At 52.4% G+C, this 21,781-nt stretch overlaps 2 protein-coding genes across 3 annotated transcripts; one reads left to right on the top strand and one right to left on the bottom strand.

Annotated features, from left to right (window-relative positions):
- Window positions 1–152: 152 nt before the first annotated feature.
- Kri1 (KRI1 homolog) lies at window positions 153–12,468 on the top strand. The gene is made up of 19 exons (XM_021649188.2): window positions 153–309; window positions 405–478; window positions 1,476–1,581; window positions 2,113–2,227; window positions 4,197–4,251; window positions 4,329–4,378; window positions 4,491–4,587; window positions 4,669–4,746; window positions 5,260–5,381; window positions 5,684–5,810; window positions 5,914–6,009; window positions 6,533–6,703; window positions 9,397–9,472; window positions 9,553–9,641; window positions 9,871–9,997; window positions 10,077–10,207; window positions 10,557–10,621; window positions 10,690–10,788; window positions 11,651–12,468. The coding sequence occupies exons 1-19, from the start codon at window positions 216–218 to the stop codon at window positions 11,976–11,978; spliced, it is 2,100 nt and encodes a 699-aa protein (XP_021504863.2). The 5' UTR covers window positions 153–215; the 3' UTR covers window positions 11,979–12,468.
- On the bottom strand, window positions 12,139–20,785 carry Atg4d (autophagy related 4D cysteine peptidase). 2 transcript variants are annotated; one of them, XM_021649191.2, is made up of 10 exons: window positions 20,355–20,785; window positions 19,315–19,398; window positions 19,057–19,230; window positions 17,823–18,096; window positions 17,681–17,745; window positions 15,609–15,739; window positions 13,354–13,432; window positions 13,187–13,263; window positions 12,969–13,106; window positions 12,139–12,676 (listed from the first exon to the last, which is right to left on the bottom strand). In XM_021649191.2, the coding sequence occupies exons 1-10, from the start codon at window positions 20,587–20,589 to the stop codon at window positions 12,494–12,496; spliced, it is 1,440 nt and encodes a 479-aa protein (XP_021504866.1). In that variant the 5' UTR covers window positions 20,590–20,785; the 3' UTR covers window positions 12,139–12,493. The 2 variants fall into 2 exon arrangements, with proteins under 2 accessions (XP_021504866.1, XP_021504867.1); XM_021649192.2 differs by having other exon boundaries at window positions 12,494–12,676; window positions 12,987–13,106; window positions 20,355–20,783.
- Between the last annotated feature and the right edge of the window lie 996 nt (window positions 20,786–21,781).

Here is a 21,781-nt window from a genome sequence, read left to right as displayed (position 1 = left end):
TGGGCGGTGGCTTGTGGCCTTTCCCCGCAGAGGCTTGTCCGTGTGGGTGTGGCCTGCTGAGCAAAAGGCCAACAGGATCCCGGAAGGCTTTGGGAGGAGCGAGGCGCTTCTGCGACGGGCCTGCTCCTTTAAGAGAAGCCCTCAGTGGGCGTGCCTAAGAGACCACGCTCCGGAGGGCGCGTTTGCACGCGTGCGCACTAGGCCACACAGCCGCCATGCCGGAACCGCGCGCTTCTGCGTCCCTGAAGGTGAACGCGGCTTTTGCTGCGCGCTACAGCCGTTACCGCGAGCGTGAGGAACTGCAGAAGCGTGAGTGAGGGGCGCCTGCGCGGGCCGGCGTGTGGGGAGCTGATGGGGGACATTTGGTGATGGCGGCTGTGGGGAACCCCGCGTGTATCCCACAGTGAAGGATCGCTATGGGGATCCGGACGACGGCGGCGACTCCAGCTCCGAATCTGACTCCAGCGATGAGCATGTGGTAAGCTTCCGCGACTGGCCCGCATCCTTCCCTGATGTACACGGGGCTTTCCCTAACCGGGCTCTCACTTGGATGCACAAGGTTGCCTTACCAAAAGGGGGTGTTCTAGATTTACCTCCTAATCTCTTCCTAGTGGTCACTAACTCTTCCTACTCTCTTAACTGGTGCTCAAGCCTCCTACGGCACTTGATTCACAGCGGGAGTCTGACCCAACCCCGTACAGCCCAATAGGCACCTCCCAAGAAGTCCTGCACCCCAATCCCCTGAGTAACAAGCAGCATTCTCCTTGCACCTAGAGAGTTGCCTTCTTCCCCAAAAGCACAGAGCACCTTACTGTAATCACGCAAGGCCTTGGAGGAACATTCAGGGCCTGCACACTACTGCCTTGAGTGACAAGAAAGCACCCTGCCCACGTCTTGAAGACACCAGTTCCGCACTACTTTCCAGAAGTGGCTCCAGGCTTCCCATCAGCTCCCAGGGGGAATCTTCCCCTGACCCAGTAGAACCTGAAAGTAGTTCTGAGTCATCTCCCCAGCCCTTGAGTGTCAGGTAGGGTCTGTCATAGCCCCCCTACTTTAACTTCCACTTATCCTCCATCACCATGGGGTACTTCGCCATCCTGATTAGTGGTCCAACCCTCCTGTCCCATACGAACCACCTTTCCCATTTCCTAAAACCAAAAGCCTGACATTTAAGTACCTGTTAGGCCACATGGGGCACTACTGTGTAGGTAGCCAGGGCCTCCTGGTGGCCCACCCAAGAGCACTTTGAGGTCATCTGCTGTGTTGCCCACTCTGTCCTATTCAGGATGTACCCTTCTTCCCTCTCTTCCTTTACCCTCTGCCTGGCCACACCTGCCCAGACACCTGTTTCTCGCTTCATCTGACTTAATCCTCAGCTGGTCCCTGCTTCATCCTGTCCTCCTCCCCAGCCCCTACTCACACCACAGTATCCGACTTCCTTCAGAAGTCAGTCCTACTTCCTTTTCATGCTCTAGGAGTTTGACCCCCAGCAGGAAAGAGACTTTTACACAACCTTGTCCTTGCTGAAAAAGAAGGACCCCCGAATTTACCAGAAAGATGCTACCTTCTATCAGAGAACAGGTATGGAGGGGGCTGCGTCTCTAAGTACCTTAGAGTTGATGGAATTGAATTGTTGAATGGATTGTTTCGCTCCCTGGGTCTCATGGCAAACCTGAGTGGCAGTATATGTGGCCCCTAATCCCAGCACTCAGGGCTCATGGCCAGGCTGACCTGTATACATAATGAGATTCTGTGTCAAAATAGGTGGGTTGGTAGGGTAGTTGCCATGCAAAGCCTGGAAGACCTGAGTTCATCCCGAGAAGTCAGCGGGTGTACACATCCGTTATCGCGGTGCTGGGGAAGCAGAGGCAGGAGATCGGGGCCCTGCCACGATGCCAGGCAGCCTGCGTGGTGGATGGGCTCGTTTCTTCTATACATAGTGAGCTTAGTATAGCGTGGGCTACGTCATCCTCGCTGTTCCTAGAAAAATAAACCGGGGGAATAAAGATGAATAAAGCAGAACTTCTATCTGCTCCCAGCCCTGCCCTGTGGGATTCTCTGCCGGGGCAAGAGGGAAGTTGAGGGCAACAACAGGTATCTTTCTGCCCATAGCCAACACTTCATCCTCAGAGAGTGAGGAGGAGCCAGCTGCCTCCTCGAAGCAGAAGAAGGTGCAGCCCATGTACCTGAAGGACTATGAGAGGAAGGTTATCTTGGAAAAAGAAGGGTAAGGAGGGGGCCTCATAACCCCACACACCCACACCCACACCCACACCCCCGTCAGCCTCCAGCTCCTTAAAGACTATGAGAGTGTTTGTCTGTTTCTGAGACAGGATTTTCTCTGTGTGGCTCTGGCTGTCCTGGAACTTGCTCTGGAGACCAAACTGGCCTTGAACTCACAGACTGAGCCGCCTCTGTCCCCTGAGCACCAGGATTAAAGGTTTACCCAAGCTTGCCCAGCAGCACTCTTAGTTTTACTTATGTACTGTCAGGGATCTGGTGCCACAGCACACGTGGAAGTTGGAAGATAAATTCTGGGACCCTTTCCCTTCCACCATGTAGATTCCAGTGACCAAACCCTCAGTGGCCCACACCTTTAATCCCAGCAGAGGCAGGCAGATTTCTGTGAGTTCATTGCCAGCCTGGTCTGCAGAAGTGAACCAGGGCTTGTTACACAGAGAGACCCTGTTTCAGAAGAACAACAACAAAACCCAAACCTCAGGTCTACTGCTGAACCAACTTGCCAGCCTTTACTGTTTGCTGTTATAGGGAAAGATAAGTAGGTGGGCTGGTGGCCCATGGGCCCATGCACACTATGTGTAGGGAAGTCAGAGGACAGCTTTGGTAGCCATTCTCCTACCTTGACATGGGTCGCAGGTCTTGAACCCAGTCCTCTGTCTTGCACAGGACATGCTCCTCTCGGCAGAGCCATCTTGATGGCCCATTATTTAGGGTTTTGCAGGTAGAAAAGCACAAGATAGCCAGGAATGATGGCATCAGCCTATATCTCAGGCCTTGGGAGGCAGAGGCAGGCTGATTTCTGTTAGTTTGATGACAGCCTGGTCTCTAGACCAGACCAGCCAGGGCTGCATAGTGAGACCCTGTCTCAAAAAAAGAAAGAAAAAGGAATAAAAAAGGGAGGGGGGTTCGGGAGATGACGAAAAGCCCAAACCTACACAGTAAGGGACCCTGGGAGAAGAGCTTCTCATCATGGCTGCAGACTTAGGCGCTTCCCTCCGGGAGCACATAGCAGCACCCCACCCCGTGGGGCCTGGGACAGGCAGGCCGTAGGGAGTGTATGCGTAGCTGTGCTGATAAACTCATTGCAGTGAGAGATCACTGACGATTGAGGCCAAACATGGAGGCACTCATCTGTAATCTAAGAACTCTAAGGTAAGAGCAGGAAGGAGAGAGTGGGGCAACCTCTGCCATGTTTGACCCACACAAACCCAAGGCCTGTGGGGGGGGTTACCAGGGAGTGGTGCTTGTTGGCGAGCCCGCCTTGCTGGCTTCAGTCCCGGGGACTCAAGTGGCAGAAAGAGAGAACTAACTTCCACATGCACACTGTGGCATGCACACATAAGAAATGAAATGTAATTGTATTAACCTCAGGCTAGAGAGATGGCTAAGTGTTTAGAGTTCTATTGCTTTTCCAGAAGATCAGAATTTGGTTCCTACACTCAGGTCAAGCAGATCACCAACCATCTGTAACTCTAAGGGGATGCTATCCTTCTGTCTTCCATAGACACTGCACTTAGGTACACAAACCCACCCACACATACATGTACACATGATGTAAGATAAAATATTTTTAATATTTTTAAAAGCTGGAGAGGTGACTCCGCAGCTAAGAGTGCTTGCTGCTCTTCCAGAGGACACGAGTTCAATTCTTAGCACCCATACCAGGTGGCTACAATCTGTCTGGAATTCCAGCTCCCAGATCCCCTTGGGATTCCAGGGGACCCAGCACCCTCTTCTGGCCTTTACAGGTATCCGCACATGTGGCATATAAACACATACACACACATTACATACATACACACATGTACACATTACATATATACACATATAAAAAATCCTCTGGGAAATATAAATACTAAATAGTAATACCCAATGACCCATTTTTTAAAGACAAGATACTGTGGTTGAGCGACTGTCCACACAGCATTCTGATGTCTGCACTGTGTTCTCCACAGCAAATATGTCGACGAGGAGAGCTCTGATGGGGAGACCTTTGACCACAGGCTCAAGGTGGGTAGAACAGCAGCTGCCTGAGGGCATGAGGGCTCAGGGCTGTTCTGGGCCCCACACCAATCCCTTCCCTGCAGGAAACGTCAAGCAAGAGTTATGTAGAAGAACAGAAACAGCTGAAGGAAAGGTGAGCTGGTGTCGGTGGGGACAGAACAGCTGCTGCAGTGTCACTCTGAGTGTCTTGGAGCTCTGGGCTGATCATGCCCCACTACTGAAGTCATGTTCCTTGGCGTGTGCAGCTTCCGAGCTTTTGTGGAGGACAGCAGCGATGAGGACAGTGCTGGGGAAGGTGGCTCTGGGCTGCTACGGAAGCATGCTAAGAGTGGAGAAGAAAAGGTCAGTGCCTGGGGCCTGCGGGGTGCCGGGACTGGAGGGGGGCAGCTGGAGTTCCAAGGACCTGAGTGCTGCCCTCCACAGGCCCAGGAGGAGGTGGACTACCTTGAGTGGCTAAAGGGGCAAAAGGAGATCCACAGCTCTGAGTCGTTGAAAGAACTGGTAAGTCCCCCAGTGCCAAATTGCCTGTATAACATTGTCTTGCCTAATGCTTCCAGATACCCAAGGACACTTAAGGGGCTGAAGTGTGGCCCAGCGGTAGAGTCCCCCAGTGAGGGGCTGAGGTGTGGCTCTGGGAGAGCTCTGCCTAGAGTCCCCTAGTGCGTAGCTGATCATGGCTCAGGGGTAAAACAAACAAAGGCACATTCTTTGAGGATAAACATGAACAATTCCTGGGTTTCCATTTCTCAGTAAATGAATGAGGCTAATAGCAGCTAGGTGTGGTTGCTCACATCTGCAATCTCAGTACTCAAGAGCTGAGACAGGATTGAAGCTAGTGCCGCCAAGTCAGCCTGGGCCACATAGCAAGACATCTCAAAAAGAGGGAAAAAGGCACTAAATGGTAGTAATCTACCTGCCCTGGGTAGCTATGAAATTTCAGGTCCTTGGTCCAGCCCAGGCTCCTTCCACGCCCCTCACCAGGGGACTGGTCTTGTGTCACCCATCTTCCCATAGACGCACCTCAAGGAGTACTGGAACAACCCAGAACTGGATGAGGGGGAGCAATTCCTGAGGGATTATATCCTCAACAAACGCTACGAAGAGGAGGAAGAGGAGGAAGAGACAGAGGAGGATGGGTGAGGAGTCGCCTCCTTTTCCAGGGTGTACCCCAGGTTATCCAGGCCAGGCAGCAAAGGGCACTGTGGACCTGAGATTTAAAGACAGTTACTCTAATTTCTTCATTGCATTTACTTATTTTCAGGGATGGGGCAGCATACCATAGGCGGCACAATTGTGGGGTCAGTTCTTCCACTGTGGGGACCCATAGCTGCCGAGTCACCTCACCAGCCCTGCTGTAGACTGCTTGTGGGGATAAAATGAGGACATGTCTCACCAGGCTCATTGGTACCCCTAAGCTTTACTCCATCATGTCCTTCAGGATTCCAGGGGCCACAGTCCAGCTGGCGGTGGACGACTCCTCAGATGAAGGGGAGCTATTCCTGAAGAAGCAGGAAGACTTTGAACACAAGTACAACTTCCGCTTCGAGGAGCCTGACTCGGCCTCAGTGTGTGCCCAGGCCTGGGTCAGGGAGGACATGAGTGCCTGGGGTCCCGCCCTTTGACCCCATACCATCTCTGAGGTCCTCTGGGCTCCTCTCCTGCCCACAGGTCAAGACATACCCACGTAGCATCGCATCGTCTGTGCGCCGCAAGGATGAGCGCAGGAAGGAGAAGAGGGAAGAGACCAGGGAGCGGAAGAAGAGGGTAAGTGTGGTGGGGGTGGCGTGCATGCCAGCCACCCCCAGTGCCGCCAGCCTGGGGAACACTTACACCATCTCCACAGTAAAAAGAAACTGGTGGCATACACTTTTACAGGAGGCAGAGGCAGGAGGATCTCTGAGTCCTAGGCCAGCCTGGGCTACAAAGACCCTGTGTCAAAAGAACGATAATAAATCAAGAGTACAAAAAGTTGGCATGGTGGTGTGTATCTGTGTTGACAGTAAAATCACCATTACTTCGGGATCAGCCTCGTCTACATAAAGAGTTCTAGGCCATCTTGAGCTACATAGTGGGACCCTGTCTCAAAAACAAAATATGGGCTGCAGCTCAGTGGGTAACCCTAGTGCACAAAACGCTGGCTTTCATCCAAGCACTGAAGGAACCAGGCAGACAGTGCTTGTTCCCTGTCCTTTATTCCCAGAGCTCAGGACGTGGGGCAGGATTCGTAGTTCAAGGTCAGTGTGGGAGGTTCTGCCTATCAGGAATGCTGAGTCTCTCTCACCTGCAGGAGAAGGCCAGGAAGCGGGAGGAGTTGAAACAGTTAAAGAACCTAAAAAGGAAAGAGATTCTGGCCAAGCTGGAGAAGCTTCGGCAGGTCACTGGCAACGAGACACTGGGCCTTGAGGAGCGGGACCTGGAGGATGACTTTGACCCTGCCCAGCATGACCAGCTCATGCAGGTATGACGGCTGAGAAACTTGTCTGTGGGACCAGAGCTCCCTCCCAGCTGTGTTCCTTAGAGAAATGACTTGGCCTCTGTGACACCTTTTCCTTTGCTGCAATTAGAGGCCTGTGGAGAAAGGCCTTGGGCTAAGGAGAGGGTGGACGGGAGGAATGGACATGAAAGAGTAGAAAGACAAGTGCTCAGGAGCAGTGGGTTCTGTACAGAGGCAGCTGCACGGGGACAGGGGGCTCATGGCATCAAGACCTGTCTGGGATACGCGGTGGGCTGGAAGTCAGCATTCTGATATACAGTAAGATCCCCAGAAGGGCAATGTAAAGGGATGGGGTGTGGCTCAGTGCTGGAACCCCTGCCTACCATCCCCTGGTGAGGGGCTGGGGGCGTGGCTGTGATAGAGCAATTATCTAGCTTTGGGGTTCAGCTACGCCACAAAAAAAAAAATGAAAAAACCCAACACACACACACAAGTGGAACCCAGGCAAACTAATGAGTAGCCCAGGTTAGCACACAGCATGGCAGAGTCCGTAGTTTCCTGTGAGTGCAGGGCTAAGAGGGGTAAGTTAATCTGCCTCTGCCAGCAGAGAGTTCCAGACAGACACCACAAATACAGCCACTCCAGAGGACGGTCCCGATCCTGTATACCTCGTGATGCAAGGAGGGTGAGGAGTTGAAGGTCATCCTCACCTACATAGTTCTAAGGCAGCCTGGGCTGAGATATTGTCTCAGCAGAGAGGCAGGGAGAGAAATTAGTTTCTCTTGGTGCATACTGTCTTTGCACTCCAGAAGGTTGAAAAAAAAAACCAAACAAAACCAAGTTGCATCATCGCTGTGTTATCAGGGATGTCGTAATTCCCTTTGTTTTTCTAAGAGTCTTACCTTTATCCGGACTGCCCTCAATCCTAGCACCTAGCTCTGCCTCTCAGGAACTGCGGTTACAGTGCGCCACCGTGCCTGGCTTGGGTCTTGAGGTTACCTAGTCATTATAAATGTGTCTGACATTTATGTGTTGAGGTGTTGCGTGTTCCATGGCACCTATGTGTAGGGTGGAGACTGGCTGTCTAGTTAGCACAGGGGCTCCAGGGGTCACACTAAAGTGCCTTTGTCTGCTGAGCCATTTCACTTTTCCCTAGGTTTGTTTCTGTTCTTGTGTATTTTTTGGTGATGTTGGGATAGAGCCATAGAACCCAGGGCCTTTTTTATGTAAGCATATGCACTGTGGCTGAGCCCTAGTCCTTAAACTCATCTTTTGAGCATTAACATTCATTGTACTGGGAAAACATAGCACCATGTTTTGGAAACAGGTGTTGAGAATCTTAAAAAAAAAAAAAAAAAAAAAAAGGTTGGATGCTTTGATAGCCCCAAATAAGCCACAGCCAAAAATGGGAAACTATGGAAGGAGGCTTAGTAAAGGAATTGGGGACCCTGTGGAGCGGTCTGCCTTTTTACTGGTTAAGGTGCTTCTCAGCTCTTAGCTTTGCTTTCTCAATGGAGGAGCCAGTGGCTGTTGCTATGGTAATTCTAAGAATCTCAGCAAGAAGCTGCTCAGGGTTGAGCATAAGAAGGTGTTTAATAAATGGACAGATAGGCCTAGAGAGATGGCTCAGCCTTTAAGAGTACCGTCTGTCCTTCAAGAAACCAACATTCAATTACCATCACCCACACGGTAGCTCACTGCCGTCTTAGTTCCAGGGGATCTGGTGCCCTCTTCTGGCCTCCAGGAGTACCAGGGATGCATGTGGCTTAGGTTTACATGGCAAAAGTCCCATACACTCTGAGCGAAAATAAAGGTTAAAAAAAGAGCACAATCAACAGTGCTTTCCTTCAGCGGGCACAGTAGACGTCAGGGTCTCTAGGGTACCCTTTATGGATTCAGCACGCAGTCCCTTGTAATGAGCCTCCTGTATATCTGACCTATCCCTGTACAGACTCGGAATAGTAATGGAGATGTGCGGCTTCAGCCTCCCTGGACTATATCACAGTGTGGCCCCAGATGTGGATTATAGTGTAATGGGTGGGGCCAGGGCTCTGTGTGTACTGGGACAGGATTCTATCATCTGAGCTCCAGCCTCTCTGTGGCCCAGGTTAGCCTGCTCCTCCTGATCTTCTAGGCTCAGCTTCCATACTGCTAAGTAGAGATGTGTGCCATGTCTAGTGTAAGTAGGGTATTGAAGGAAATTTCCTTTTAGCCCATCACAAATGAGAAATCCTGCAGAGCTGTAACAGTGTAGCTGTGTGAGACAAATGCAGCCTAGCTAACAGGCAGTGCTTGGTATGGCTGGTCCCAGCACGTAGGAGACCCTTTCAAGGAGCTAGGTCATGGAAGGCTTAGGAGCCACAAAGTTGGATGTGTTGGCATGGGTTTATAATCCCAGCTCTTGGGAATCTAAGGCAGAAGGACTGCCAGCCTGGGCTACAAGATTGTGTCTCAAAGCAAAAAAAAAAAAAAAAAAAACAAAAAACAACCCTGTCGTTCACACGTGTAATCACTGCTCTCAGGAGGTGAAGGCAAGTAGATCACAATGTCAAAGCTAGCCTCTGCTACATAGTTTGAGGCCAGCCTGGCCTACATGAAACCCTGGCTCATATAACCAAACAGTAAGGTTGGTGAGTTGTGCTGCTGTTGGCATGGGGAAGCTGAGCTCCTGTAGGCGCGTGGGTGCTGCTGCCCCTTAGGCCTGCCTTCCCTTGCAGAAATGCTTCGGCGATGCCTTCTACGGCACTGCGGAGGAAGAGAAGCCACAGTTCGAGGAAGAGGAAGGCCTGGAAGGTTCGTGTCCTGACAAAGCCGGGGAGTAGCGTTGGGGCTGCAGCTCAGGTGCTGTTCTCACTTTGCCTGTGTGGAAATAGATGACTGGAACTGGGATGCGTGGGATGGACCTGAGCATGATGGGGCCTGGGGCCAGCAGGAGCTGCACTGTGAAGACCCTGACTTCAACGTGAGTGCCACTGGTCTGAGTTCAAGTAGGTACGGTTAGTAGAGGAAAAGCTTTCCGTGAAAGAGCCCTGTGTCCCCATCTGAGAGCTGGCGCTCACGGCTTGGCTGCACAGCGTGTTTGAGGCCAGCATGGCTATGTGAGACCCTTAGAGCAGTAGGTCTCCCTGGTGGGGTCTGGAGCCTCCAGAGGCATTTAGGACTAGCCTGATCTGAACGGGTCTTCCTGATAGATGGACGCTGACTATGACCCCAGCCAACCTCGGAAGAAGCTTCGTGAGGCCCCAGTCTCCGGCAAAAAGAAGCGCAAGTCGCCATTTGCAGCTGCAGTGGGGCAGGAGAAGCCCATATTTGACCCTGGTGAGCACAGGGCCTGCTGGGCAGCAGGGCTCGCAGGGCCCTGAGCACGCAGTAACCTGGCTGTGTGCTTCCTGCACAGGGGACAAGACCTTTGAGGAGTACCTAGATGAGTACTACCGACTGGACTATGAGGACATCATCGATGACCTGCCCTGTCGCTTCAAGTACCGCACTGTGGTGCCCTGCGACTTCGGGCTCAGCACAGAGGAGGTTGGGACCAGGGTGGGCATGGAAAGTAGAGGGAACCCCAGAGAATAGGAGGAGGTGAACTTTCTCTGTGTGAAAGATGATCTGGAATTCCAGGCTGACCCTGGAAGAAAAGAGTTGAAATAGGCTAAAGGAGGGAGGGAGGAGACTGCTGTGAATTTCAGGCTAGCCCAAACTAAACAGTGACAAAAAAATAAGCCAGCATGGTGGTAATGGCAGGAGACCTTGCCTCAAGAAAAAAATAAAACTCCCACTAAACTCAGCTGTCCCCACCTCTGGACATGTCTGCTGAGTGACCGAGGCTCAGAGGCAGACTCCAGGAATAGCAGTAGATCTCGTCCTTCCCATGCAGATCCTCGCAGCCGATGATAAGGAGCTGAACCGCTGGTGTTCCCTCAAGAAGACCTGCATGTACAGGTGACCGCCGGGTGGTGGGGGAGAGGGGAGCCCGTGTGGACAGCTTCTCCAACAGCTCTCATGCACAGGTCGGAGCAGGAAGAGATGCAGGAGAAGCGGGCGTACAGCCAGAAGGCCCAGAACTTGTGGAAGAAGCGGCAGATCTTCAAGTCTCTGTGCCAGGAAGAGTAAGCTCGGGCCCTGGGGAGGGTAGCAGCAGCCGAGGAGCCGACAGCCCGCTATGCAAACCTCAGGCAGTCATTGTCCCTCTTGGTGAGGTGACTTTACGGTTCAGACTTCAAAGCTAGTTTATGCATGAAACAGTCAGAACACGGATGGGAGGAAATAGACATGGCAGCACACACCTGCCATGCCAGCACTGGGGAAGCAAGGCAGGGCTCATGAGTTTGATGCGTTTGATGATGCCACATGGGCTCCCAAGCCACAGCCTGTCATGGACTGCAAAGACTGTGTTCAGACTGGGCCTGTGTAGTCCTGGCTCTTGGAGCTCTCTGTGTAGACCAGGGTGGTCTCAAACTCTGAGATTTCTGTCTGCCTCACAAGTAGGTGGATTAAAGGTGTGTGCCACCAGGCCTAGGAAGATTCTGTTTAGCATGACTGAAGGACCTGAGTCTCATCCCAAGCCTGAACAAAATAAAATCTTAAAAGCACCTTCCAGACTTGTTAGCTGTTATAAGGAGTTGACTGACATAGTGGCTTCAGACGGCCCAGCTATTTCTAACAGTTATCTGGGAATCCCAAAGCTGAGGTCATCTGGGTTCCATAGTGAGACTATCTTAAGACTGGCGCTGGGGCTGAGTGGGCAGAGTGCTTGAGACCATTTCAACACTCCACCCCACCCCTGTTTAAAAACAAAATGAAAAAACAGGATCTTAAGTTAAAGGTCATCCTTGAGTATACAGCTTAAGGCTAGTCTAGGCTATATGAGCCCCTCCTCAGACAGGCAAAAAGAGCAAAGGGTTGGGGGGATCATTTCCTGTTCGGAACAGCAGGCTGACCTAAGCCTTGACTTCTCTTTTCCCCCTGTAGAATGGAAATGCCCACAGAGGCCACAGGGAAGTCTCAGGGCAAGGCCAGCACACTAGCACAGCTGCCCATGCCAGATGGAGCCTATGGGAAGAGGCCCCAGTCCGAGAACCCAGTAGCCAAGGAAGAGGAGTTGGCACACACAGTCTGCACAGAGAAGCCAGCCTCCCAAAGGCAGAAGAGCAAGAAGGCCAGGCTTCTGGGTCCCACAGTGACACTTGGAGGTCACAAGTTCAGCCGACAGAGATTGCAGGCCTTCGGACTCAACCCCAAAAGGCTGCACTTCCGCCAGTTGGGTCGCCAAAGGAGGAAACAGCAGAGCCGCCCCTGAGGGCCACAGGGAGCCAAGCTACCTCTACAACTAAGCTATCAACTGTACCCCTCCTGCCAACCTATGCCCGAGGGCGAAGATACTGGCTGTTTCTAAGCGTGGAAACAGGCTGCCAGAGCTGTCTCCCCATGGACAAGCTGAAATGTCAAGCAGCCCCAGCCACGTTCAAGTCTGCATCTTTATCAGCCTCTGCCCAGCAGCCAGTCAATTCTCCCAAGACAGGGACTTTGGGACCAGTGAGAACAGTGATCCAGTGCAGGCTACAGAACTGGAATCAGGCCCTGAGTGAGTGAGTGCCCTGGAGCCCACTCTCCAGCCTTGGCTCCTGAGGACAGACAGGGGCAGCTGAAGGGCACATCCCCAAGCTGCAGGCCTAGAAAGGTCTCAGCTGTGTTGGGGAGGATGGAGGCCATGAGGACAGGGGTCCAGCAGCACCACCAGAGTTCCAGATCCCATACCTGACATGACATAAATAAAAAAATAAATAGTCTGGCATCTTTCCCCTTCCCTTCCCACTATAAAAACACAAAGTCCTCGGAGCTCGGCCTTTTGGCCTTGAGGAGGCGTCCTGTGCAAGGCAGCCGCAGTGTGGGCTGGGAGAGCTGGGTGCAGAGGGCATCCAGGCTGTGGTCCTGAGCATGGCCCTCAGCCACTGTGAACATGGGGTATCTTTCCATGGCTGAGGAGGAGCTGAGGATCTGCAGGAGGATGGAGGAGAGTGGTGTCAGGATCGTCCAGAACCAGCTGCAGCACTTGGACATTGCATAGCTAATTGTGGCCCAACCTGTGAAGAGCTCCTAGGTGGCTGCCCCCAACACCCCTGAAGGCTCCCAGGTAGCTGAGCCTCTTGGTGGACAAAATAACTGACTGAACAAGTCCACCTTGCTCTCTTCCGCTGACAAGCATGAGTGTTCCTGTGTACTGTCCCAAGACTGGGTGGAAGCCAGTGTCCCGCATTTGGGAGGCAGGGACGCTACTACTCAGACTTACCCCGTGAGTATAGCTCACCCGTATCAGCTCCGAGCACAGAGTCTCAAACTCCTTCTTGTTCCCAGCATAGAACCCCACAGTACAGCTGGGGTCCATCTTGGCAAAGGCCATCTTGCGGGGCGAGGTGCAGTGAAAGGACTGGGCAGAAAAGAGAGGTTTAAGGGACCCCAACTTTGTGCCCAAACCTGCAGCCCCCCCCCCCCAAGCCACCAGCTCACCTCCAGGGGAAAGTTGGGCTGGCTGACATCCACTGTGGGCTGGCAGTAGTGAGGATCCAGATAGAGCAGGTAGTCATCTGGGGGGGCGGGGGGGGGGGGCAGACAAGTGTAAACTCATGGAGAAGAGGAAGGTGGAGGGCTGACCTGGGAAAGGGGCTGTGGCTTACCCTGGTAACCAATGAAGTACAGTGAGTGCCGAGGTTTGCCCCCCATGATGCCCAGGCAGAGTTCTAAGCGCAGGAGCTCCTGTAGAAAAGAGGGCTGCCATCAGATGAGCACAGCAAACTGAGCAGGTGCCTAGAGCCCGGGAATCCAGTGCAGCAAGCCATCAAGCTAACAAACCCAGCCTGACCACAGCGACATTCTAGAGCGGAAACAGCCTTAGCTGTCGCTGTGAACACCTTATAGAAAGGCTACACAACTTCCTTCAAGACATTTAATTTTCTGTTTTTCTGAGAGGGTCTTAGATATAATCCTAGAACTGACTGTGTAGACCAGGCTGGCCTCAAACTCAGAAATCCACCTGCCTCTGCTGGAATTGAGGAGTGAGGCCATAAAGCTGTTTCTGTGTGTGGGCGTGTGCACCTGAGTGCAGTAGCAGAAGACAATGTCGGCTCCCCGGAGTTACAGGCAGTGTGAGCTGCTGGTGTGCGCTATGACTCAAACTCTGGTCCTTTCCAAGAGCGTTCCCTCCTGGCCACTGAGCCATCTCTAACCCAGTGGTTCTCAGCCTTCCTAATGCTGCGATCCTTTAATAATTATTCATGTTGTAGTGACTCCAACCATAAAATTATTTTCACTGTTACTTCATAAACTGTAAATTTGCTACTGTTATGAATCATAATTATCTGTGTTTTCAACGGTCTTAGGCAACCCCTGTGAAAGAGTTGTCTGACCCCCAAAGGTTTCATGACCTACAGGTTGAGAAGCACTGTTCTAACCACTTTTTACATTTTTTGTTTTCAAGACAGGGTCTCACTGTGTAGTCCAGGCTGTCCTTGAACTAACTAACAGAGGGTCCACCTGCCTCTCTCTCCCTCCTTGTTCCACTACCTCCAAAGAGCAGCTACAGTGCAAGGGTATACCAAGAGGAAGACACATGCTTAAGTTGGTCTCCCTGTGTAGCCCAGGCTGGCCTTCAGCTCTAGATTCTCCAGCTTTAACCTCCAGGATTTCAGGGGTGGGGCATGCCTCCACACCTAGTTTTACTGATTGGCCAGAATGTTAGCAGAGACCTCACAAGGACTGATCTGTGGGGAAGGGGGCCTTCCATGAGGGCAGAAGATGGAGGTCTGAGCAGGAATGCTCTGCAAACACAATGGCCCATGGAGTTGGGGCTGAGTAGGAGGGAAAAGTGGAAGAAGGCGGCAGTTGGAAAGTATCTTAGGCTTACAGGGAGAACTTGGTTTTTCATGAGTGCACACATGCCAGGGGGGTTCCGCCTGAGCCTGTTATACTGTCCCCTTTCCCACACTAGCTCATCTGCCTCCTAGAAGGGCCTCCCGCCTCAGCCTCCCAAGTGTTTGGATGGGGAGACAGGTGTGTTTTTAATAAGAAAATCCAGGTAAGGGCTGGGAATTGAAGTCTATGCTGCCTGGCACAGAGCTCCTCCACCCTGAGCTGCTTCCCCAGCCTTCCAGGACATTGCAGCTTGTTCTCAGAATGTCCACTCCACCCAGCATACGATTTTGGCTCATTTCACTGGGTTTGAATCCCAGTCCCCATGAGAGCGAATGGATCTATTGCAGCTGCGTCATGAGTAGGCAGTGCTGAGAAGAGGGCCTGTGTTCAATCCCAGAACCCATGTCAAAAGCATGGTAGCCAGGGCTGGAGAGATGGCTCAGAGGTTAAGAGCATTCACTGGCTGCTATTCCAAAGGTCCTGCGTTCAATTCCCAGCAACCACATGATGGCTCACAACCATAAGATCTGGTGCCCTCTTCTGGCATTCAGGTGTACAGACAGGCAAAACATTGTATACATAATAAATCTTAAAACAAACAAACAAACAAACATGGTAGCAAGTGCCTATAATTGTCTCATAAAAGCAGGTGGGGCTGGGGAGATAAGGATAAGAGCACTTGCTCACTAGCATAAGGACTGAGTTCAAAACATCAGCACCTCTGTAAAAACCTATGCATGGCCACGCGTGCCCGGAACCCAGTACTCCGGGCAGAAACGGGCTAGCACTGGGGACTGCTGGCTGCCTGCACCCTGGCCCCAGGGCTACAGACCCTGTCACAGAGGGGTAAAGTGGAGAGTAGCTGCGTACGCACCCTGTGTCTTCTCACTTCTGCACGTGCACACCCCATACACGGACACTTACATAACCACAGAAAAGCACAGACAAAGCAGACCCACGGTTGACCTCTGACTGTTAAGTGTGGAGCCCAGGCAGCGGTGCCCCATCAAGAGGCGCTTACCTTCACACAGGGCACATACACGGGGTTAAGGCTCTCGCCACCCAGTCGTACAGGCACCAGGATGAGCACAGACTTCCACTCTGCTGTGGGATCTGGCCAGGACACCAGGCGCGCCACGTCTGCCTTGTACACTGCGGAAACAGGACAGCAGGCGACCTCTCTACCCAGCTTTCTAGTCTCAGGGGCACCGTCACCCTTGCAACTCCTGGTGAGCACAGTCCTCATCAGCAGAGAATGTCTTTTTTGTGCACCAAGTCATAGATGATGGGGAAGTGGAGTTTAGCCCATTAGCAGAGAGGGTGAGTGAGGACCTGAGGAGCTCATGTGTCCCAGACTGGCCTAGAACTCTACGTAGGCAGATGACTGTGAGGCCCCTCACTTGCTGAGATTACAGATGCGCACCAGCAAACTAGGTTTATGCCGTGTTTGGCATGAAACCTAAAGCCAGGGAATTGCTCCCTCTACCAGCTGAACCATAATCCCAGTAACAGGGATTCTGAGCAGGCACCAACATGTCTCACTTTAAACTGTTTCTTATGATGCTGGGGATCAGTTTCAGAGCTTGTGTGTCAATGTAATCCCTTTACCACTAATTACATTCCCCATCCCCACCCAGCCCGTGTGCGCCTGCACAGTGCATTTTCACGTGTGTGTATGGGTACACATGCCTGTGTGTGGACTCTTGAGGTCAGAGAACAACCTTGAATATTATCTCTCAGAAATACCCCATCTTGTTTTTGGAACAGGGCCTCTCACTGGCCTGAGGCTCAGCAGTTGGGTTAGGCTGGCTGCAGAGAACCCCATAGATGGCCTGTCTGTACCTGCTACCATGCCTGGGCTCTGGTGATGGAACTCAGTTCTTCAGAGACAACAGAGCTGCCTCCTCGCACCACATAAAAGCACACCGGCACCCCCTTTTTGAGACAGGGTCTCATTATACAGCTCTGGCAATCCTGGAACTCATTATGTAGACCAGGCTGCCCTAGAACTCACAAAGACCTGACTGCCTCTGCCTCAAATGTTAGGGTTAAAGGTGAGCACCCCACACTCAGATCAAAAGACCTCTTTTGAACTGCAATTCTCTACAGCCTCAGGCAAGAGGATCTAAAGTTCAAGGTCTTTATCATAATTCTTACATGGTAGCTTTGAGTCCAGCCTGGGCTACAAGAGCCACTAATTCAACATAAACAAAGCTATGTAAATATAATCGGCTGGCCTGAAGGAAAGCAATAGCTAACATTTGGGCAGCCTGCTGTGGGCGCTTTTTCATTAATTCATTTCTATTTGTCATATGTGGTTCAGTTCTCTCCTTTAACATGTGGGTTCAGGAGATCCAATCTACCTCATCGGGCTTAGCAGCAAGAACCATCACCTACTGAGCCTTCATCTGTCCGACCCTTTTGTAAAAATACACCTATTCTTACTGTGTGCCTGTGTGTACACATGATGGCGGTGTACACGCCATGGTGCACACAACTGGAGCTCAGGGGACAACTCTGTAGTCAGCTGCAGGGTTCAGACTCCGAGCTGTCAGGCTTTGGCAGCAAGCACCTTCACTCACTGAGCCATCTTGCTGACCCCATATTTTTCTAGATCACTGAGTCCCTGACTCCTCTGCCATGTTATGAGCCTGAGGAGACCAAACTTGCCAACACATCAGAATAGTCTTGTACAGTTAAAGTGAATAGGTCTGATGCAAGTGAAGGTGAACAGGGCGATGGTCGAGTGGGTGGCGGCTCCTGCTGCCAAGTTCAAGCTCTGGGACCCATAGAGGAGAACCCACTTCCCTACAAGGTCATGTGCACCCTGGCACAGGCCTCTCACCCCAAATACACAAATAAATGTAGGGTTGTTCTTAAAATGAGCCTGGCATGAGAAAGGGCAAAGGAGGCTTCTGTCTTGAATCTCTCATGCTGACTTTTAGATTCCACGGAGAAGGAGCAGAGGGAATCCTGACCTGACCTCCACAGGGAGTGCTTAGAATCGACACCCAAGCGTCCCTTCACCCCTGAGGAATGAGGGCCTGTGCCTTGGGAGCACTGGCTCCGGGTAGAAGCCTGTTCCCAGCTCACCCGTGCAGTCCTGAGAGACGTACACCACCAGGCGGGTAACCTCGGAGCAACTTTCCACAGCTTTCCTGGGGGCAGAAGAGCAGACAGGCATGGGTCCCTGGGGCTCCCCAGCAGCTCCCCTCATCCCCGAATCGGGTCTCACCTGAGGATGTGTGCCACCACAGAGGGCCCGTACCAGTCTCCTGCCTTCTTGCCAGAACTCTGCCCAAGCTCCACTAGCTGATGCAGGCCAAAGGGGGCCCGAGGATGGTCAGCAAACCAGGAAACAATCTGGCGGTGCCAATGATCCTGCTCCATCTCCAGCGTGCCCTTGGCCCAGCGTGCGGACACATGACGACCAAGCCCTCGGTGACTGGGAGAGGCTGGGCCTGGTGCCTCAGAGGGAGCCAGTCCTGTGCTTCCCACCCACCTCCAGTCTGCAGAAGAAATGAAATTTGTAGTAAACAGGTAGTGTGTTTGGGGCACAACTTTCCAACTTCCTCATATTTGACTCATAATTCTGATACTCAAGTAAATTCCAAATTGACCTACTGGTGCTCAAAGATTCTAAAAGAGGGTGTCACATTCCCAGGAACTGCGGTTGGGGTTTCTGGAATCAAATCCTCTGCAAGAGTAGCAAGTGATCTTAACAGATGAGCCATCTCTCCGGCCTATGTATTTATTGTTTGTTTATTTTGGTTTCTCAAGACAGGGTTTCTCTGTGTAACACCTTAGATGTCCTGAAACCCACTTTGTAGACCAGGTTGGACTCAAACTCACAGGGATCTGCCTACCTTTGCCTCCAAAGTACTGGGATTAAAGGCATGGTGGCAAACGCCTCCCTAATTATTTAATTTTTGAGACAGGTTCTTGTGTAGTCCAGGAAATAGTCTTTTTTGTTGTCGTTGTTTGTTTTTTGAGACAGGGTTTTTCTCTGTGTAGCCCTGGCTGTCCCAGAATCACTCTGTAGACCAGGCTGATCTTGAACTCATAGAGATCCACCTTCCTCTACCTCTACCTCTAACTCATACATCCTCTGAGTTCTGGGATCAAAGGTGTGTACCACCACCACCACCTGGCCAGGGAAATGAACTTCTATTTCTCCTACCTCTTCTAGTTCTCCTCTTGGTTTACAGACAGGCACCACTTAAGTTCATGTTTTACACGAGCGCACACACACACACACACACACACACACACTTACTTATTCCGGAATGGCCTAAAACTCACTATGTATCCCATACTGTACTCATACAGTAGCTCAAAATCCTGCCTCAACATCCCGTGTGCTGGGATTCCAATGCACTGTTCCACCTACAGTTTGCTAGCAATTTTGAAGTGCGAACCCAGAAGGCCCTCACTATTTCTCAGCGAGCATGCAAACACACACAGCTCACCTCTAGGCAGGAAATGCAGGAGCAGGCCCTGGGCCAGCATCATCTGACCACTTCGTAACATACATCCCCAGCCACAGTCAGAAGTCAAGCTGCCCCCAGCAAGGGGTGGAAAGTCCCGTCTGTATGTGAGCCATAGTCGAGATACAAAGTCCCTCTGAAACCTCTGGATGTCACCTATGAGAACCAATTAGTCAGCTTGGTAACCAAGGAGAACCATAGGCGATTTCTCCCACCCTGGTCCCAGGCTGGACACCTCACCCTCTCCCTCGAAATGGTAGCGTCGCCCACACAGGTGCACACAGGAGATCTTGCTGAAGCTGGTCCGGCTTTTAACTGCCCAACCTGGGAAGACATGAGGCAGCTCGCAGCAACTTGAGGCACTCACGAATCAGCAGTGGGCCCTCCATCCCCCAGTCGTGGCCTGATCCTAGCTGGGACCTCAGGGGCAGCTGGGAAAACTCCATGCCACGTCTGTCTAAAACACAGGGGGCACTGAGTTACCTCTTCGTAAGGGTCCACTATCAACTCAGAGCCAGGGTCATTCTATTTGGACTGTTGGTTTTTGTTGTAAAACGCAGAAAGCACGTTTTTATTCCTTGTGGGTGGGTCTGTGTATATGTGGACAAGCACCACAACTTAGGGCTGCAGGGAAGATAACTTGCAGGAGTCAGTCCTCTCCTTCCGTGTGGGTCCTGGATGGAGCTGAAGTCCTCAGGCGTGGTGGCAAACGGCTTGAACTACTGAGGCATCTCACTGGCCCTTTTCATACATCTATGTATGTATATTTTTAGTATGCACTGGTATAGGTACTGGTAATTAAACCCGGGTCTTCTGGAAGGGAGGCAGGGGCTCTTAACTGCTGAGCCTTCTCTACAGGACCCTTTCTCCCATTTTTTTTTTGAGACAGAGTCTCATGAGGAACTCAATTCAGCCGGGAACTCATTACGTAGCCTAGACTAACCCAAAACTCCTGGTAATCCTCCTGCCTCGGCCTACCAAGTGCTGGAATTACAGGTGTGAAACACCACCTGCTAGCTCTGTGTGTTTACTATTCCACCTACCTTACAAACGCAGGGCAGTTAACAGACTGCAGGAAACCAAAGAAATCTGGCCAAGGTCAAACAGGTGCAATGGGCGGGTCTTGAAAGCCATTCCCATCTAACCTGGCCCTGGACTGGGCAGGGCGGAGGAGCTGCGGGTGACTGCCCCGGGTGGGATCGTCCGCGGGACAGGGTTAAAGTCTAGTTCGCTTCGTCCCGACCCCTCTGCCACCCATGACCTCTGCATCCCCTCCTCACCATACTTGACGTTGTTCCAGGCTGTCAGGAACTTGGCTTTGAACTTGTCCACCTCGTCAGGCTCGGCGGGGTCGGTCCCAGATGAGCTGAGAGCTGCCACGCCTGACCCCGAAGGTGCCAGGCTGTTGGAATCTGGGATCCCGGTTTGTCCCCTTGGCCGGCGACCATCCGGCCGGCGCGCGTCCTCCGGGCTCCCGCTGCGGTATTGCGCCGCGGCCGGCGACACGGAGTTCATGGACTCGCCGGGGAGGAAGACGCAGGTGTCCCCGAGGTCGGGGGAACTGCGAACGCTGGAGCGCAGCCCCGCGGCCAAAACAGCACTACTCTGTACCCGGAGCCGGGCCCCCAGCTCTGGACGCAGCGGGTACCCAGGCCTCCACAGCCAGCGCCATCTTGGCGGCCCAGAGCACCCGGATACGGGTGGGCGTGGTCACGCACCAAGCCACGCCCCTGGACTTTCTAGTTCCCCACCCCCTCGGTCTCACCACACCCACCTTATCTCACGGCGCAGGCGCGAACGAGCCCCTGAAGGCTCTTATCAGAGAGCGCTGTCAGAGCCTGGGAAGTCACGCCCATTGCCGTTTTCTGAAGCCTTGCTAAGACAGCATTCTGGTTGAGCTTTGACTCCCCTGGCCACTCAGGTTCCACTGCAGCGGGGGTCACATCTGGGTGTGACACCTGGGGTTTTTTATGCCTCTGGAGGGCTCAAATCCACGCAACTTGCTAGAGTCTCTTCTCGTCTTCCAACCTGAGGGTTGAGAAGATCCAACTCAGGTTCCCAGGCTTTGCAGCTAGCACCTTAATCCGCTGAGCCAAATGAAGACTCTTTTCCAATGTTTTGAGACAAGGTCTCCCTTCGACCTCTCTGGCCTGAGGAGAGCAAGTTCCATGCGTTCAAGCCATGATTCGCCCAGGTGTCACCCCAGAAGATATGCCCCAGTGGCCGGGCAGAGAACTCGCTATGTAGCCTAGGCAGGCCTCCAACTCTTGGCTGTCTTCAGCCTCAGTCTCCCAAGTGCCCGGAGGCTCAAAGACCGAGCTTACTCCGGAGGGAGCTGAGCTGGTAGAGGGCCTAGTATGCATGAGGCCCTATGTTCCATTTCCAGGAACCCAGAAACTGGGATGGTGCATGCCATCCCAGTGCCCAGAAGGTGAAAGCTGGAGCAGACATTCCTTCTCTGCTGTGCAGAGTTTGAGGCCAGCCTGGGCTTCGTGAGAACAAAGGAGATTGTGAGTGTATCAACACCCTGGGGATGTGACCTCTATCAACGGCCCCAAGTGTCCTACAGGTCATGATTCTCTGTGCCTCAGTTTCCTCCTGTGCAGAATCTGAGGTAGTATCTGTAAGACTTCGAAAGAAAAACAATTTTGGCATTTTGAGACCCCCATCTCGTGTGGCCCAGGCTGGCCTTGAACTTACTTAGCTG

Source organism: Meriones unguiculatus, chromosome 1, assembly GCF_030254825.1.
Source record: "Meriones unguiculatus strain TT.TT164.6M chromosome 1, Bangor_MerUng_6.1, whole genome shotgun sequence".
Taxonomy (NCBI): domain Eukaryota; kingdom Metazoa; phylum Chordata; class Mammalia; order Rodentia; family Muridae; genus Meriones; species Meriones unguiculatus.
This window is presented reverse-complemented; position numbering and strand designations above follow the sequence as displayed.